Raw genomic sequence first — 14,380 nt, 5'->3', positions numbered from 1 at the left:
CTGAATGTGTGTGAAAGGAATCTGTCTGTTCCTTTCCAGTGGGCAGGGACTCCTGTCTACTCGCAACTGGTATTCTGTGAGATCTTGTGCATCTGAAGATGTTTTCCTGGTGCACCTGTGGAAAGAGATGCACTCCCATGTCCACCTGCTCCTCCACCATCTTCTCTCTTATCCCCCCTTTTTTCCCCTAGTGTTTTTATTTTTAATTTAGAGACTAACACAGAAAGCATGGCTTTGTCAGCAACAATGTGACTACCAAGAATTTAGATGCTCCCTTTTGGAAACAATTTCAAATGCAAATATCATTGTGTTCAAATATTTGCAGCAGATAAGGGACTTGTGTCTGGAACACACACAGAATTTTCGCAACTCATGGATAAGAGACAACCCCATTTAAAAATGGGCCAATGATTTTGAAGGTATTTCTCAAAAGAAAATTTACAAAAGGTCAGTAAACTCAGGAAAAGTTACTTGGCATCATTAGTTACCAAGGAAATGTAAAACTAAAACCATGGTGGGTACCACTTCACACCCACTAGGATGAGTATAATGAAGAAGATGGACCGTCAGCCTCAGCAGGAATGTAAAAAACTGGAATCTCAAACATGGCTGATGAGAATGTAAAGGGGGCAGTCAGGAAAAAAAGAACTTTAGAGCAATTATTTTACTTTATATGTATGCAGGAAAACTGAAAAGCTATGTCCGCACAAAGTTTTTAAGCAAATGTTCATAACAGTGTTCTCCATAATAGCCAAAAAGTAGAAGCACGGTAAATGTTAATCAGTGAATGGCGGATAAACAAAATGTGTGGTCTGTCCACATGATGGAATATTATTCATCTGTGAGTAAAGCACTGGCACATGCTGCGATGTGGATAAACCTTGAGAACGTGCTCAGTGAAATAAGCCAAACACGAAAGCTCATTAGTGTACGATTCTGTTAATAAAAATCCAGAATAAGCAAATAAAAGAACTGAAAGTGGACTGGTGACTGCCAGGGGCTGGGGATGGGGAGGAGGATAGAGAGAGATGCTCACGGGTTTCTTTCAAGATGATGGGAATTTTCTGGAACTGAATAGAGCTGATGGTTAAGTACTAAACATCAGTGAACGGACTGTGGAAATAAAAGATGAACTGCTCCTCCCGTTAGTCACTGGCTTCTACATTCATCAGGATTGCAAAGAACGTCAGGATCCACACTGAGCAGGTCAGGAGTCAGTGGGCTGTGCTATGGGGTCACGTCTCAGGGCCCCTGCGGGAGCAGGTCCTAGCAGTTAGGGCAGCTGGGGACACAGCAGGTGAAGCGACTTAGGTGCCATCTCCATGTGATTCAGTGTGAGAACAATAGGTTCCTCCTCAAACTCTCAGGGCACCAAACTGGCACCAAATTGTACAATCTCTCTTATTTTAACTCTGAGAGATAGTGAAGGACAGGGAAGCCTGGTGCCCTGAAGTCTGTGGCATGGCCAAGACTCAGATACAACTTAGTGACTGAACAAAGAACAACAGTCTCTTAACTCGAGAATCAATCTAAAGCAGTTACAAAAGTGACCTTCTAGAAGTGAGCCAAATTTCCCATGAACTGGCTGAAACAAGCCAGGTGACTCTGGTTTGGATGAAAGGTGATATGCGGTAACAGATTCTGTAGAACCTTCCTCTTCTCTGTCTGTAAAGCTCACCTGAGATGGCTGTGAGAGTGATGCGGAAGAACAGGGAGAGACCGCTCCTCACCAGACTCCCGAGCATATCAGTAATCAGCCGTACGGGAAATATAAGAAATAAAAGTTGGTGTTCTTCTGAATTGTTCAAATAAGTACTTGGATATGAAGCCGTACAGTGTGTACTGGGAGAGGATCCTGTTGTTTGGGTACTTCTGCAGGATGTCGGGCTCTGCGCCTGGCGGGGGGCTCCCGGTGGCCCACGTGAACGGTCCAGCTGTCTACCCAGTCCCCCTCCCCAGTGCAGCATCTATGCATGAGTGTCCGCACCAGGCTGCAGTCCGTGGCTCCTCGGCTGCGCCCACTTGATCAGTGCCCCCAAGCCTGGCTAGGCGTGCCCCAGTGTGGCCGCAGGCCCCACCTGGTCACGGTATAGGAGCACCGGGTGGTGCCTGCGGGGGTGACCGCTCGGCAGCCAGGGCATGTGCACCAGGGTTGGGCTGCTGGCTGGTAGGTGCTGGCCCGTGGATCCTGCCGCTGCTCTGCTTGCCGCACGGTCTCGGGTCTGCTCCACTCCCTCCTCTTGTCATTGCTTTCATAGTATGGAGGAAGCAGGGTTGCTCTTTGTTCCAGAGGGAGACATTACCTCATCCTCAAGGTTGCTTGATGCGCGCACAGCTCTGAGAAGCGTCTTATGTGAAGAGTGGTTAGGACCTTGCAGTCTTCTCATATACCCAGCAAGCATAGGGGAGCACCAGAGACCTATGGAGAAGTGTCTTATGTTCCGTCAGGACGTGTTAAAGAAACACTGCAAGCAAAGTAGTTGGGTCACTTTCATGATGATAAGATTAAAGTAAGTATAATTTGGAATGGAGGAGACCTTCACCTAACCTGGATTTCTCATATTTCTAATGTTTTCAAGTGGAAGTCGTTGAACTGTTCCTTAAACTTTATCCTGATAGAATAAACTAGAAAGGTTTAATGCAGGTTTTTGGCTTTAGCAGTCTCCTGTTACCTCAAGATTCTTCATTAACAAGAGATGGTAATGCTTGCAGTCTCTGATTTCAGTTTGATTTCAAGTCAAGGTGTTACTAGTGAGCATGGGGCTTTGTTAAAAAGCATGCAGTTTACATTATAAATACTGAGAACACACTGTGTGTGTGGCTTACTCTTCTGTGGCAACATGTATGTTGTTATTCTTTATCCTCCACTTTGTGAAAGTTTACATCGTTGTACATTGATATGGTCCTTTTATAGCTGTTGTACTTTGGGGAGATTTTTTAGTTTATCTTCTCATCCTTCTTTTGAATTTCTAATTTTATCTATTGTGTTTTCAATTTGGAGCATTCTTTGTTGATCTCTACCTCTCACCCCACTTTAAAAAAATGTTTTGTTCTTACGTCATGAGTATTATATTTTATTTTTTGGAGGATATTAATTATTTGTTGCTCGGTCGCTCAGTCATGTCCAGCTCTTTGCAACCCCATGGACTGCAGCACAGCACGCTTCCCTATTCTTCACCATCTCCTGGAGCTTGCACAGATTCATGTCCGTCCAGTCAGTGATGCCATCCAATCATTTTGTCCTCTGTCATCCCCTTCTCTTCCTGCCTTCAGTCTTTCCCAGCCTCAGTCTCTTTTTTAAGGTTTTCTTCTCTGTATATTATTTATTTGGAGCTTCTGTTATTTTGGTCTCCTTCCATATTTGAAGTTTTCTTCAGTTACCTGATCATATTTTACCATTCATACTTAGGAGAGACATAACAAAAGTGATTAGAAGTTGTGGAACTTATAGAGTTCACAACAGGAACCTCCCAAATGTCCCTTCAGCACGTAAACTTTCATTGCTACATTTTCAGTGTCTCCTGTGTTTCTGTGATGTAATTCCTTGAGTCCCTAAACTTCTCTGGTAAAGATGCACTGAATACACCTTTTGGCAAATACTGAATGGTTGAATGTTAAAATCAGCAGGAGCATGAGAAGTTTAAGGACACTAGAATCAGTCTAATTTTAATAAGAGTTTCAGTTATCACTGTAATATTATTGAAAATTTAAGTAGTCACATTTTAAGAATACATCGCACGAAGAAAACTAGTACGGTCTTGTTGGCTGCTTGATTGCTTCCATGTCACTAAAATGCCTGTGTGTGTCTATGTTAGTTGCTCAGTCGTGTCCCACTCTTTGCAGCTCTGTGGACTGTATCCTGCCAGGCTCCTCTGTCCATGGAATTCTCTAGACAAGAATACTGGAGTGGGTTGCCATTTCCTCCTCCAGGGGATTTTCCTGACCTAGGGGTCAGATCTGGGTCTTTTGCATTGCAGACAGATTCTTTATTGTCTGAGCCACCAGGAAAGCCCAAAATGCCTGCTGCTGCTGCTAAGTCGCTTCAGTCGTGTCTGACTCTGTGCGACCCCATGGACTGCAGCCCACCAGGCTCCTCTGTCCAGTGGATTCTCCAGGCTAGAGCACTGAAGTGAAGTGCCATTGCCTTCTCTGCAAAATGCCTGTGGTGATGCTAAATAAATAATTACTTTCAGTGAGAATATAAGTTGGAAAACAATAATTTTTCAGCAACTTATATTGACTTTGAACCACTGTTTCTGTTTACAGTCCAGCTTCTTACCTCTTCCTTTTGTTGTAACTCTTACCTTTAATCCATTAACCTTTCTAGGGTTTAAAACATTCTGGCTTGCTTCTCATTGGTGTTTCTGAAGACATTTGGGTTTTAGCTCTTTGATTTTCCTCTTTCAGATATCTGTTGCTGTCTCTTATTCACTGATACTCTCTTCTCGTACCTAGGGATCATTAGTACCTGCAGGTACATAATAAGCTTCTTATAGTATTGCAAGGAGGCTTAGGTTTAACAGTAAGAATTATAAGATTTCAGAATTTTGGAGCTTTGAACAAAGATCTTCAAGCTACAAAGAATAACATATTATAAAAATATGGTGTTTTTCTTCCCGAAGTTTACACAATGAAAAAGATGATAGAAGTTATTAGCATGCAGAAAAAAAGTTCCCCTATCCTTGTGAAAAAAGTTGTACTCTAGAACTTTGGAAATGACTCTTTGCCATAGTCCTAGCATGAATTTGAAATGTGAGTAAAAATACCTGTCAGGGATACAGCTATATTAACTATGGAGAAGGCAATAAAATTACTTTTAAAAACCTCTCTAGTTGGAATTTTTAAGAAAGTATTTCCTGTAAAGCAGCTCTTTGGCAGTGCTGCACTTCTTTTGGGGCACAAAAAACCGTTTTAATTATTGCATTACAGTCTGCTGAATATCTCCAGAAAGTTTAGGAGTATTCGAATATTTGTGTTCAGACTGTCTGATATTTTGGACTGAAAATATGTTAGTCTGGAAATACTTTTAAGTTACTTCAAGTTATTCTATATGATAGAGTGGAATTGGGCACATCATTGCATAATGCCTTAAAAGCATCAACTTAAGTATACAAAGAAGAATATTTCTGAACCAAGCTCATAAGTATGAATGTATTAAATGTGTAGAACTATGAGCATTAAGAGTGAATGCATTAGTGGCCTAGAGCAGTAATTGCTCAGAACAGCTTAAAGAACTTCAGTAATATACATATGTCAAATACTTGCCATCAAATGCCTTGAAATCATTTGTATTCAAGATTCATTGCATTAATCAGTTTGAAAGCAAGCGTTATATAAACAACTAGGTCCTGTTCTTTTCAGAGAATATCAAGATGTTATGACATTTAATTTAGTAAGCAATGAGGTTGCTCTTTCTTTTTAAAGCAACATAACTTTAAAAGCATCACAAATAAGGCATCATGAAAAACCTCTGTGTTACACTTCACAGTTTAGAAAGCTCCTTCACGTACACTGTTTGATTTAACCCACAGCAGTCTTGTGAGGAAGGTAAAACGGAGCTTTTGCTCGTGGTAGGTTAAGTGTCCGGCCTGCTCTACAGCTGTTCTGCTTCCCAGAATTCTGCCTGATCCTACCAGGATCCAAATCTTGTGGCTCTCAGACTGCTTTCTTTTTTATATGATGGTAGTTTGGCTTTGCTCTTCTTTTTTATAATTAAAAATCACTGTTTTCCTTTTACTTCTGGAACAAACAAGACAGATATGTTGCATATAAAATTCTCCTAATATATTTTAAAAACTCACAGAAGACTGTTTATTGTCAGAGGCATAAACTAGCATGAGATCTAAAATAAAGAATTATTTCTTTATTTTTTGCATAATTTCTTAAAATTAAACATGGAAATTGTCTTAATTATTTAAAATTTTGTCTTATAGATACTATATTTCGAAAGGTGCTATTGTGGATCAACTTGGAGGAGACCTAAATTCAACTCCATTGCACTGGGCCACAAGGTTTAAATTTACTTCTGGATTTTTTTTCCCTCTTTTAGCAGTCTATAACTAAGCAAGTTTTTAAAAGAATGATATGCTGAAATGAATGGGAGAACTTGTTATGCTGATAGTTAGTATCAATGATGTACTCATTTATTGCTGTCCAGGGCTACTTATATTGAAAGTGGTTTATTGTCCAAAGTGTCCTTTAGGAATTAACCATGCTGATATTAATCCAGTTAATTTTAAGATGGGGTTAAACTTTGGCATACTTTTGCAGTTTATATATGTTTACAGTCAAAGAAGTGTCTAGTTCATGGGACAATTAGGGTCATATTGGAATAGGATTAATAGAATATAGTAACTATTTAAAGAAGTTGAAGTAGTTTTAAACTAAAAAATAAACTAAAAAACTTTAAATATTTAAAGAAGTTATCAGTATAAATTTTCAGAGACTTTTACACCAGTTAAGACTTAAGAACATAAAATCCTAAATGTGTCTTGACATATTTGTTTTAAAATAACATAAAATAAGGTTTTTCTAATCTTTTCTACCATTACCCTATTTTTTTTTAAGATCTTTCCAGAGTTTTCTTGTTTGAAATAGCTTTATATATTTAAGTGTTTATTCTTTTATGTTTTAGACAAGGCCATCTATCTATGGTTGTGCAACTGATGAAATATGGTGCAGACCCTTCGTTAATTGACGGAGAAGGATGTAGCTGTATTCATTTGGCTGCTCAGTTTGGACATACCTCAATTGTTGCTTATCTCATAGCAAAAGGACAGGTAAAAAAAGTCACAGTGGGGTAGATTTTAATCAAACTTTCTTCATGGTTTGAATACCTAAGATCATTGGTGTTAAGAAGTGTAACAGTCTAGTGATGTTAAAATAGTACTTTCTGATGAATGAAGAGAGTAAATAAATGAGCTGTTTATTGTAGTTAACATAAAAATACAAAAAACAGTTATGATCCAGGTAATGATTTGTTAAGTTGGGTTTTTTATTTCCAGTAGTGATAGACATGAATTCCAGAAAGTAAGGGAGACAATTTAGGTTGTCTATTTTTCCCCCTTAATTACACCCTTTGAATATATTATCTGAATTCATTTAAACTGTTCTGAACATATTACTGGTTGTTTTCTATATTAAGTCTCTCTCAAGGGGGATACGTTCCTCACTCATTTTCTGTTTCTGATGTATAAAATACTGCTGCTTACACGTCCGAAGAATTCTCTTGATTTAAGTGGTTCTTTCTAGTTACTCCTGAATATGTAGTGACTGTAATCATTTTAAATATTATCAGTTTATGTGTACCATGATTTTCTAATAGCAAATGTATTTTGTTAAAAGTTATATCACTTAATTTTTCTTTCATGAGATTTTTTTTTTTAGTTGTACTTAAACATTAGTTTTATAGCTAAGGATCTTATCATAAGAGTAAGATAAATGATTTTAATTCAGTGTTGTTAAAATATATTTGTTATTTTAATGCAAAACATTAGATTCAGGATTTGAATAGTATTTATTTTATGACTCCTCTGAGGTATTTGCTGTTGACAGTGCCAGTCAGTAATGATTGTGTGTTGTACACTGTTGTTAAGAAAAGGAGGCTGAGGCTGGTTAATTGTTGAAAGGAGGAGTTTTATCATCTGTTGCTGTGTTAAAGACTACCCCCTAAATCTGATGGTTTTAGAACAGCACCCACCATTGTATTTCACAGTTCTCTGGGTTAACTGGGCTTGGCTGGGTGGTTCTTCTTGTGATGATGGCGGGGGGACATACATAGGGGCTCCGCTGAGCTGGAGAATGGCTCACTTGCATACCTTGTATCTTGATAGGAATGGCCAGAAGGCTGGGCTCACTTGGGATTCCAGACAGCTAGGCCTCTCTCTTTCTCTCCATGCAGTCCCAGAATTTCTCCTTCTGCACAATACCCCTCCATGCACTCTCTCTAACAGGGAAACTTGGTGGTACAGAGTTCCCCAGAGAGCAAAAGCAGAAGCTGTCTGACTTTTTAAAGGTTTTGAACCAGCATGACAACATTTCTGCTCCATTCTGTCAATTAAACCAAGTAACAGGGCCAACCTATGTTCATTGTGGGAACACAGAGGTTTGCACACCTGAAGAGGAGGTTTATTGGAAGCTGCCTTTGGAGACCAGCTACCAGGAGGGATCACCTTTGTCCTTACAGTTCCTTCTAGACTGGGGATAAAAGCAGTAGATGGCGCTGTTGCACATGCCATTGTGCACATGCCATTTCTCTATTACAGACATAAGTTTACAATACATGTTCACCTTTTTCCTTCCAATTTTTAAGTGGGTAGGAATAGTGGAGTAAAGTTTTGACTCTTTTTGTTAATCTGTTGATTTTTGAGTTGTAATCATTTTAACTCTGGCATAGTATGAAGGCTATAAAATTCTTAAAGGGTAGAGTTTTTTGTCACAGTGCCTTTTGTGCAGTAAATACATGATGATGTTAATGAATGTCTGACAGATAATTCGTTTTCTTTTTCATGAGTAATTTTTTTTTCCTGCTTACAAGAGTAACATACTTACTGTAAAGTATTCAAACATAATAGAAAAGTATGGCTTAGAGAATGAAATCTCACCTTCCTTTGCTTCGTCACCCCCATCGAGATCTCTTCCTCTAATGGTTTACTATATATTTTTCCAGAATTTGTCAATGTATATGCTAAAATATTAGAGAAAGAACACCGCTCTAATGCGCATTCCATTATACTTTAAATGGGTTTCAAAGTCCTTCTCTGGCCTGTTGAAGTACGCGTGGTCAGCCCTGGAAGCCTGTGATCCCATCTTTTGTCGTCTCTCCTCATGCACTGCTTTTACCACACCTGTCTTGCAGTTCCTGAACAGCTTTGATGAGTTTTGTTATAAGGCCTTTGTGCCTTGTATTTCTTTTCTCAGTCACACAGTTCGCTCTCCTTTTCCCTCTCACTTTAATCAGATGTTTGCTCAATTTTGATTAGTTCTGATTAGTTCCCAATTATAAGCAGTAATAAAATTATTGTATTTCTAATTCCTTCTTATTCTTCTCCATCTTATTTTGTCATTAGTCAGCGATACTGTTTTTCTTAATGTTAACTTTGTTCTGATAAATATAACTTTCATTTCTGTTACTTGACTTTTCAGCTCTAAATAATATTCTTTGACTCATAGCTATTGCAGGGTAGACACTCATTATACTTTCTTTTCAGCCTTTTCCCACCCCCACCCCCCATCTTTTATTAATTGTGCCAAATTTACATTCTTAGAACATATAACATTTCCATTCAGTTTGTCATTCTATTCATCACAATTGTTTCATGTTAGTTATACTGTTAAATATATTCAGTGCTCACTACCAATTCTTTTGAATGATTTTCAGGGGAAAATGCTAAGTAATGGAGCCCTGTTGATCATGGAATTCCCATAACCTTTTGATCTGGGCTTGTTAATTCTTCCTAATAGAGAATACTCATACGTCCAGGCTGAACTTGGAAAAGAAGTACCAAGTTTTAAATCCTGACCCAAAGAGAGAAAAGGTTGATTTTCATTTTTCTTTTAGTACTCTAGAGCTGTGGCATAGTTTTACATTTTTTATTTATTAACATTTTTAATACTATCACTTTTTAAAAACGATAATGCAGAGACTTACGACTAAGATGATACTTAAACATAAGAATTTACATGTTTGTTTTAATTGGACATCAAATTTAGCTGAGCTTTCTTGAACCCAGGGCAGTGAAGGAAGTAAAGTAAGTGACAGTACTAGACTCTCACGTAAGAAACAAGGGAGTTTGTCATTTCTTCAGAGAAGTTTTTTTTTTAAGATTTTTATTGGAAAAAAAAAAACCCATGTATAATGTAAATATTGAGTGAGGTTACATGAGATATTCCCAAAAACACCTAGAATAAATTTAGAAATGGATTTGTAGTGATAAGGCACAACATTTAACTATAGTTTTCATGAGACAGACTAAAACTAGTGATGTCCAAGGAGGATACGTTATCACTTGTCAAGATAGTGGTTCTCAGCTTTTTTTCTCTTTACCTCAATATATTTGGACATTTGAGACATACTCCCATCAGTAAGAGTGGCTTACAGAGAATGGTACATAGAGTTGTGAAGGGTTTCATGGTGCACTTACTGTAACTGTGCTCTCTCCGCTGGGTGGTAGATTAGATAACATATGTTGGATAACAGCTGCGGGTTTGATGAAGTCCAGGAATGGGAGATGGGGATGGGACGAAGAGGAAACAATTTTTATTGAATGTCTGTTATGTTCCAGGCTATAGAATTAAGTTGCCTTACACGCATCATTCCATTAAATCATCACAGGGATTTTATGAAGCCATTATTTGTATTCACATTTGGGGATGGGGAAGCTGAGGTTCAGAGAATTAAAGTAATTTTGCCAATTTTACAGTTATTAAGTGGTGGAGCTAGGAATTCAAAATCATGTCTGTCTTGTTCTAACGCCCATGCCTTTCCCAAGCTTAGAAGAGTAGATAGGTAAACTTGTCTTTCCTTTAACAGATGGTTTTTGATTAATCTCCATGCCCAGAAAAGTAGATGCAAAGATGACTTTAAAACAACTTTGATCTTTAAAGAAGTCCTGTTCTAGTTAATGAGACAGATGCCTCAGGTACATAGCAAAATCAAGCCAAATTGATTGCTGGAGTGGGTCAATAGAAAGAATTTTAGGGAAGTGAAATGAATAGAATCCCTGATACATTAGCATGTCTTGAAAGAAGATTTAGATAACTTGAGAAGAGTTTGGGTTGAGTAGGTTGTAGTTTTAATTCTAATTTGCTAAAAAGAAAAAAAAAAAGAACGAAGCAAAAGGGAGAAAAAGAGTACCAAGGAAAGCAAAAAGCTGGGTAGGAGAGGAAAAGTAATCATGGTTTCTACATAACTTTGTTGGGAATAGTATTCATATATATTTATAATAATATAAGTATCAAATATTTATAGAACCTGAATTATTATCTCTTCAGAGGAAGGAATAGGAAAGGTGCATGTCTGTGATGGGGCAGTGAGAAGAAAGAGAGAATATGCCATTTTACATATTGAGGTTATGTAAAACATGGATATTAAGGATAATGCCTAAGCCTGAAAAATCAAAAAGTACCAATTCAGTTTTTTTATTTTAAGTATGTGGGAGTAAAAAGCACAATAAATAATGAGTTTTTAAAAAATGAAAATAGTAGGCAGTAAGACAGAGGATTGCTTTATTACCTTGCTTTTTCACCACAGACTTTGTAGAGTTAGTTAATTCTAAAAATATTTATGCATATTGACATAGTGATAAAAAGCATTTTAAAACAGAACAAATTCAATAAATTTTAGTAGATTCAGAACATTTGACTCTTTTAAAATTTATTGAATTTATTCTTTGTTTTAAAATGGCTAGAAATAAACAGGGTTTTATTATTCCCTCGTATCATGAATTAATATAAATAAGTTTTTCAGAGACATAAGTCATTTATTTAATCTATCCATTGTGGGTGAAAGACCAAGAATAGGTCAAGATCTGTAAAAGGCTGAGTGAAGCATCTTAAAAGAGAAAACTATAAATAGAAGTTAATTAAGTATATGTTTATATTTATAAATAAGTAACATATAGATATTTATATCCATATTAATTTGAATATTTAATAATAATAAATATTGAATAGTTTTATTTTAAAGTTAAGAAAGAAAAAGTTTCATAAATCAACCTTGATTGGCTGGTGTTATCATGTTGGCTTCTTTTGTGATGTGTAAATTATGTTTTTCTAAGTACATTTGGTAGGGACTTAGAAATTTTTACTGTCTGACTTTTTACTCTATCAGGATGTAGATATGATGGATCAGAATGGGATGACACCTTTAATGTGGGCAGCTTATAGAACACATAGGTATGTAACCATTATAAAATACTTATTCAGATCATTTTCAGCATGATAAAATGTAAAACAAGTGATGAGAAAAAGCAATTAATGTTATACTTAATAATATTTAAAATTCTTACAATTCTTATAATGAATACATAGTATATAACACAGATTGTCTTTTTGGATATTCTGAGTCTTTTTGTTTACCTTTATGTTGGTAATTGTAGTATCCTTAAGGTAGTCTTAAGCAGTTTCCAAGAATGGAAGATGCTTCCTTCTTATTAAAAGTATAACATTTTTTATATGACTTGCATATTGGCAAGTTTAACATTAATAAGTTGCCTTAAATCATTTTTGGAACAATCTAGATTTAAATTTAAAATTTTAATTGTTCAAGTATTTAAATATTAATGACATTAACTCCAGGATGTAGACTATAAACATCAGGACCAAGTGTGCTGTCTCTTGGGACTAGTTTACGTTCTGTGATGTAGAACATACTTAATTCTTCATGTTAAAAATGTTTCATTACTCATTATAAAGTTGTCAAAATAGGTTAGAATAGAAGTGTTTTAAGATGGAATATAACCACAGTCAGTTTAGTGTCTGTAATGATTTCTATAATTGAAATTAGGGTTGTTGTTGTTGTTGTGTTTTTTTTTCCTTTTCAGTGTGGATCCAACTAGATTGCTTTTAACATTCAATGTTTCAGTTAACCTTGGTGACAAGTATCACAAAAACACTGCTCTGCACTGGGCAGTACTAGCAGGGAACACCACAGTCATTAGTCTTCTTCTGGAAGCTGGAGCTAATGTTGATGCCCAGAATATCAAGGTAAAAATAGCCTTTATTGACTGTGTTTTGTGAAACGTGATTACCAACATTGGAATTCTTCAGTAGAACTTAGGTTTTTTAATAGACTGTCAGAGGTGGAAGAAACTTACTTACCCTCAACCCTTTGCTTCCATACAAGAATTTGTTTTGAAAAACTAATTTATTTATTTTCATCTTTTAGTATTGAAGTATTTTTCATATTTTGGTGACCTTTTCATTAGTGAATTCTTACTGACTTTTATCTCTTTATACCTGAATAGATAGTTTTCTGGTTTCTTTAAGAAGATTATTGCACTAAGATCCCACATGTGGCACCACACAACCTAAATAAATAATATCATGCAGAGAATCACAGGTTTTTATCCCAAGTATGCATAATAACTTTCAGTAATTTCTTGACTTGGTCATTAATTGTCTTATTTTTATAAAGGTCAAGAGCTTTAAATTTGATAATCACCTTTATGATATTTATAGGAGAATTTCTCTCCCCTAAATGCTGGAGTAATCCAAGAAAAATGAACCCAAAAAGTATACAAAATGTTAACATTTACACTCTGAGCATTTTAGAAATTTATAGACATTTTTATGAATACGTACAAGACAATCTATTGATAATCTTAAATTTTGGTTAACCATTCTCAGTGTTAAAGCTTGTCTTTTAGCAACAGACTTTTTATGTGAAATGACTTTAAAATTTTAAACATCTTTTAATAATGTGCCTTAAATAACTTTGTACTCATTAACAAATGTTGTTTAATTTTGACTATAAGCCATAGTATTTTCTTAGCCATGCCTCTTAAATTTCTGAGGAATATATGCTATTTAAATATGAAAGGAATTTGAATTGCATAATAATCTAAAATGGCAATCAAAAAGTTGGTTATCTCCTGCTGGATCAGGGCATCTTTTTATGTAGCAGTGAACAGTTCTTTCTCTGTTTGATTACTCTGAGAAGATTAAACTACTAAAATAAAATAGCTTAGACTAATTTATTTATGATTACAACCAATTTTTAGAAATGAGTCTCTAACTGAAAGTACTTATTTAAAAGTTAATATCAAATATCTTATTGGAAACGCTAAGAAATTGAGAAAAGCATGTATTTTCTTTTACCTTTTTTCAATTTCAAGTCTTTTTGTCTCTACCCAAAGTGATCAGAATGGTCTACTTACCTGCTGGTAAATTTATGGAAAGAGGACAGTCAACTTATCCTCATGTCTGACGTGTGATGAGCACTCTTCTAAGTTTTGTTGACCGAATGAAGATTCTTGTCTTGAGCTTCACCCCAGGCTGGTTTTCACGACTGTGCTGGCATACCTGTCTGCCACTTCTGAAATCAGAGAGAGAAATTTTTGCTTTTCCAAACATTTTAAAGTAGGAAGTTCTGAAAAGTTCGTAACATCATAATCAGTAAATTAGGCTGATCCCAAGGCCTGAAGAAAAAGAAAGGAGGAGTTTGACTAAACCTAACCAGTATCCCTATGAGAAAAAATTAACGAGATGACCTTATATTTTATGATCTGAATTGCTTTAGAGTGTTATTTTTCTTCTCTTAGCTACTGGATAGCCATTCCTCAAGATTTCCAGTATTTAGTGTTATATTTTAACCAGTTTCACTAGGGCAAATAGTGTATGTCCAAGACTTTGCCAAGAATGATACAGACATGTTGGAATT

At 36.1% G+C, this 14,380-nt stretch overlaps 1 protein-coding gene and 1 long non-coding RNA gene across 8 annotated transcripts in view; one reads left to right on the top strand and one right to left on the bottom strand.

The window, feature by feature from the left end:
* The window catches only part of ZDHHC17 (zinc finger DHHC-type palmitoyltransferase 17), a 99,479-nt gene that overhangs the window by 45,268 nt on the left and 39,831 nt on the right, over positions 1–14,380 (top strand). For 6 of the 7 annotated variants that reach the window (XM_055587316.1, XM_055587305.1, XM_055587361.1 and 3 more), the window contains exons 4-7: positions 5,934–6,011; positions 6,635–6,779; positions 11,831–11,895; positions 12,543–12,705. In XM_055587316.1, coding sequence (XP_055443291.1) covers positions 5,934–6,011; positions 6,635–6,779; positions 11,831–11,895; positions 12,543–12,705 — 451 coding nt within the window. The remainder of the gene's footprint in view (positions 1–5,933; positions 6,012–6,634; positions 6,780–11,830; positions 11,896–12,542; positions 12,706–14,380) is intronic. The other variant, XM_055587344.1, reaches the window with a different exon arrangement.
* Positions 44–14,015, bottom strand: LOC129656722 (uncharacterized). The gene is made up of 4 exons (XR_008716513.1): positions 13,878–14,015; positions 4,305–4,468; positions 2,304–2,465; positions 44–115 (listed from the first exon to the last, which is right to left on the bottom strand). It is a non-coding gene; the product is annotated as an uncharacterized LOC129656722 (long non-coding RNA).

This window comes from Bubalus kerabau, chromosome 1 (genome assembly GCF_029407905.1).
Source record: "Bubalus kerabau isolate K-KA32 ecotype Philippines breed swamp buffalo chromosome 1, PCC_UOA_SB_1v2, whole genome shotgun sequence".
NCBI classification, from domain to species: Eukaryota; Metazoa; Chordata; class Mammalia; order Artiodactyla; family Bovidae; genus Bubalus; species Bubalus kerabau.
Note: the sequence above shows the minus strand (reverse complement) of the source record. Positions and strands in the feature narration are given on the sequence as shown.